The sequence below is a fragment of the Montipora capricornis genome, chromosome 5 (assembly GCF_036669925.1).
Source record: "Montipora capricornis isolate CH-2021 chromosome 5, ASM3666992v2, whole genome shotgun sequence".
Classification (NCBI taxonomy): Eukaryota; Metazoa; Cnidaria; class Anthozoa; order Scleractinia; family Acroporidae; genus Montipora; species Montipora capricornis.
The window spans coordinates 22691782-22696781 of NC_090887.1; the positions used below are offsets into that span (position 1 = coordinate 22691782).

The following is a 5000-nucleotide window of genomic DNA, read 5'->3' on the forward strand; positions in this document are numbered from 1 at the left end:
GTGAGAGCACTCACCTCCCACCAATGCGGCCAGGGTTCAATTCTCAGATCTGGCGTCATATGTGGGATGAGTCACTCAACCAACATATGACGCCAGATCTGAGTTGTTGGCTCTCTACTGTGCTCCGAGAGGTAGTAGTAGTAGTAGTAGTAGTAGTTCTTTATTTAAACTCGGTTAAAAATCTTCAGTAATGACAATAGTATTTTAATTACATCCATATGTAAAATTAAAATAACTATTAAAAAAGTGAGTTACAAGATTGCCGAGTGGGAATCCAATGTTACAAGTGCGCGGTTGATTTCCTTCTTAAACTGCCCAATTGATCTAATCGCCCTAATACTTTCAGGAAGAGAATTCCATAGTAAGGCACCGCTATAGCCAAAGCTACGTTTCAAATAGTTAGTACGCGGCTTGAGTAAGTTTAACCTACGGAAAGAATCACGCAAGTCATAGTCTTGATTCTTACTAGTAGTTCGGACTTGTTCAAGAAAGGATTTTATCTTTGCCTTTAGACATGTCACAAACAAACCGTTCAAGTTTGCAACTAAATGATGCGATTTTCTTTCCCAATCAGATCTAAATGGTGGTCAGTAATATCCCAGCTGCAGTCTGCCTGCGAAAACCGTGAACTATGAGACTGTATTTCTTAAATATTGATTTAACTTTCATTAGGGACCTTGAGCAACAACAAAGGGACCGTCAACGTAAACGCTTAAGATCTGCAAACAAAACAACAGCTTCGCACAGACTGCAAAGTGCATTTTTCATGTTTGTACATTTAGTCAGCGTTGACTGTAAAACAACAAGTTGAACGTGAAATAGCTAAATTTGACGTTCCATGGTGAACGTGCGACATCTGAGAATAAATTTTCATCTTCACCCTTAATTAGGAGCCATTAATTAGGAACCAGTTTCATTATTGAGGAAGAGACATACATGTACCCTCAAGTTCGTCATCACTGAAAAGATTGAAATAGTCGCAAAGTGATTACAAATACGCAAATTTACATTTGGAGATGACGTTCTCGATGCCATTTTCTTCCAATCACTTTTCTCCAAAAAACAACGGATGGAAATGAGGGTTTAAGATAGCCTAGTATATCTTTACAGCATTCGGCCACGTATTGTGGCCTTTGAATTATTTCCGTTAAGATTTGACTGGCATTTTCTTTCGATATTCATCTTTTAAAAGATCGAAGATACTTAACACACCCAGCAGTTGTCATAAAATTCACCACACGGCATTTCTCAATTACTTCCCGTTCAGTTTCCGATACATAATTATTCAATGATTGCAATAACACCTCTGGAGTTATAAGTTACTCTCCATATAAACCTTATGGCTAGGAAACTCTTAAATACCAAGAGTGGGAAGTATTGGCAACTAAGATATTAAACCAGATACTATACTTTTTCCTATAGCTTCCCATTCTCAACGCTGAAAGTCATGGCGGATGCAAGGAAGTGTTTCATGTGAGTCTCCACTATTTTGAAACAGCGGCTTCATATTTGCTGAAAAACGGGCGCTGGTCGAGAAAAAACAAAGTCGGAAGATGCCGGGAAAAAAAGTCGCTAATTGTCGCGATGCTCAAAAAGAAAAAGAAAGAAGTTAGCAGCGAGATGAAAATTAATATGTAAATAAATAAGAAAAAAATGAAAAAATAAAATAAAAAACATCGCAAAAATTCGTAAGCCACAAACCCATCTAAAACGGACACAGTTTACCCTCCGATTGCACAGAAAAGACGAAGACAACTGTACGTAGAGGTAATTGAAGTTTATTTCTACATTAACAGCTTACTTTGGCATTTATAAGCTCAAATTATATTTTCCCATACAAAGTCTATAAATCGTACACCGAGCTTGGGATGCCTGTGCGTTAAAGAATGTTAATCGTTTGTCATTTTCAGAGTAAAACAACATACTTTTTAAGCCAAGAAACATATGTCTTTGGTTTTTTAATTTTGTTGTAATATTTAACTGAATATTTACATTTCATCTGTCGGGTCAGGAAGCCTTCTTTGTCGGGTTCCTGAGAAACGCATCTATTTTGACTTCAGGGTGAACTTAAGGTTCATCGGTTGAGCGGCCATTTAATTGAAAATCTGAACATCTACGAGATACAAAAAACAGACTTGCGAATTATCGCAAATCACAATGCTCACAAGCACTTGTAAACGCAGAAGAAATGGTTAAATAATTATGAAGTTTGTTGCTATCTGGATGTTTTTGGGTTAGAGCAAAGGGATATATTGTCACGCAAATGATGCAATTAATTTTTCATGACACTCAAAATTCGCAAAAAGAGTGACTTTCATGTAAACAATCTTCGCACTAGCAAGTCGTAGCAATAAATTGGATTAACCAGGTAGTTAAAGAAATATTGTTGGCTTCCCAAATAAACTTCAGTTTACACTACAATGACAAAATCATTTGTCAGAGAGAAAAAACTCCTGTCTCCTCGCGTATCACATTTCAACGCACGTATGCAAATTTGTTAACTCATTTTCACCGCGTCCGGATTTCCGGGAAAATTTTCTTTCAAGTATCAACAAAAATATCATTTCTCGTCAATCGTTCTATCTTTTTTTTGCAAATAACCGCTAAAAATAAATATTTTTACACGATCTATCCATAGATATTTTTCTGTCAAAATTTACACAACAATCAAAACAAAAATAGCGACGCACGCAACAAATTTAGTCGCATTTACCTCTTCGTCGAATTCTCATGTTTAACACAGAAATTTTTAGTTATTGTGAAAAATCTTTCTCAATTCGTTAGCAATCATCCTTTAAAATTTCAGAGAAATCGACCGGTCCGCGAATATTTTACGAGTTTTTTTCAATGGGATGTCAAAAGACCAAGTGGATGTTATGCATAATCGGGCGATCAAGTTGCGTGTATGACCCGTTATAAATATTTTTTCACACAATGTTTCCGAATCGTTAAGTACCACCACAGAAGACAAGAACATCATTCTAAAAGTTAATTCTACGCAAAAAGTAGGTTCAGGAGGTAATTTTCAGAGTGGAAATCAAGGTTACGGCAAACGGCAAATACAAACTCATGAGGCGCACATGGTATATTTAATTAAGTTAAGACACCAGAAAGACGCTAACCTCATTTTGACACGAAAATGCTTTACTATTGCCATAAAAACTATCCAGTTAAGCCCGCATATTTTAAAACATGATGAATTCATAAAGGCCACCTTTCCCAGCCAAAAATGTTTTGAAACAAACAACATATTTGCTATTAGAGGCAAAAACCCCTTCCTATTTCAATCGTGTCAAATTACCATACGCAATATTGCAACAAAATAAATTTCAGGATCAAACCGTTTCCATGAAGGACCTTTTCTTTGAATAATGAAGCACAAAATAAACGACAAGCTTTCTTTCAAATAATTCTTGGCTGTCACATTTCCAATTATTTTTTTACCTGAAGACTGCATTGTGCAGAGTTGCGTACAAATAAAATTATACAAAAGCCAGACAACAGAGATCACAGATCCACTTAAGGTGTTCGATTCGTTCTCTGTCTTTGTTGAACCCATAAGTTACCAGAGAATTTTCCATTTGGTTTCAGTGTTCTACATAACAGCACACTTGCAAACATATTAGAATTACAGCTCACTTTGATTTCGGCTCGACGGGCGATAGATTGTTGTCGAAGTCCAGTAAAACTCTTAATCTGAGATGACTGACTAGTAGTAAGTGTCAATCTGAGATGCACAGCCCCAAAAGTGAAAACAGTTGCAAAACAAAATGCTTGTGTTACGCAAGTCCACAAACCACTAGAAAAATTGGGGTGAAAGCAGCTGACATAACACAAGGGCAGCGAAACTGAAAGTATGGATAAGTACGAGGACGACAATTAATGATCACATTCAGGGCTCTGGGTCTGCAGGAGACTCACGTAACACAATTCTTCCTTCAATCCCTGATGAGTAACAAGCTGATGTCTGGCCTGCTGTAACACACTTAAAAAGCGGTGCCACGACAAGGAGATCAGAGACAGACTTTCTTTTTTACAAAAATTTGGTTTTATCAACGGAGTTGATAATGTCAATTGGCCACCGTACAAAGATTCTGAAAGCTGACGTTTCGAGCGTTAGCCCTTCGTCAGAGCGATTCGCGTCAAAACAAAAGGACTGCAGTGGCGTTATTCTCGCAGAAAGGAGCGGGATTTCCTAGAGAGCTCTAGTCGGATAGGGTTTCTAAACGTCGTGCCGGCAAAATGAACGAAAATTAGAGGTCTCGCATGGGTCTTTTTACAAACCCACAAAGGGCTCGATAGGAGGCGAATCTGCGGACGGTGATACCAGGACTCCAAACAAAAGACAAATTCAAGAATAACAACCTGAAAATACAGTCCTTGGCAACGGACTAACCAGCTCCTTGCGAAAAACCAAAGTGCACTCACTTCTAAACAGTGGCCGTCAATTGACAAAAAGGATAGCTGTGACTGAAGCATATTCTCAGACATCCTGCAGAGATCTTACCACGAATAACCGCGGGCCCAACGCCAATAAAAGGAGACGATTCACGGATCGCAAAGAAATTTGCGTCAAAGCAGGGACATGGAACTTCTTCCCCTCCCTGACTTTCTTGTGCTTGCCCTATTCTCGCACGGCCCCCAAAATAAATTCACTTTTGATTAGGGATAGGCTAGGGATGTAAACCACTTACCGGGACCCTGAAACAACTCCTTTAATGTCGCACTGAACCTGTTGAGGCACTGTGTTCCACGACTTTGCGAAAGACACCATCCCGCTAGCATCCATGAGCCCGAAGCCGTAAAACTTGCTGATGGTTAAATTGGCTTTGTTTTGGATCCAGTCTCCTCCCTCGAGTGGGACACCCCCAGGTGCTGGTCTTGCGCTCCTAACTATCACGTGTTGTACGTCACGCCAAGTCAAAGAAGGACTGTCAATAAAAAAAGAGGATAAGTGTCTAGGATTAAACAATGAAATAATGCAATCCTAGGGGTAAGGT

At 38.7% G+C, this 5000-nt stretch overlaps 1 protein-coding gene across 1 annotated transcript in view; it reads right to left on the reverse strand.

Moving 5' to 3' along the window:
• Positions 1 to 3892: 3892 nt before the first annotated feature.
• LOC138050105 (furin-like protease kpc-1) overlaps positions 3893 to 5000 on the reverse strand; it is a 46196-nt gene continuing 45088 nt past the window's right edge. Inside the window, exons 10-11 of the mRNA XM_068896578.1 lie at positions 4695 to 4931; positions 3893 to 4028 (exon numbers count right to left, since the gene is read on the reverse strand). Coding sequence (XP_068752679.1) covers positions 3893 to 4028; positions 4695 to 4931 — 373 coding nt within the window. The remainder of the gene's footprint in view (positions 4029 to 4694; positions 4932 to 5000) is intronic.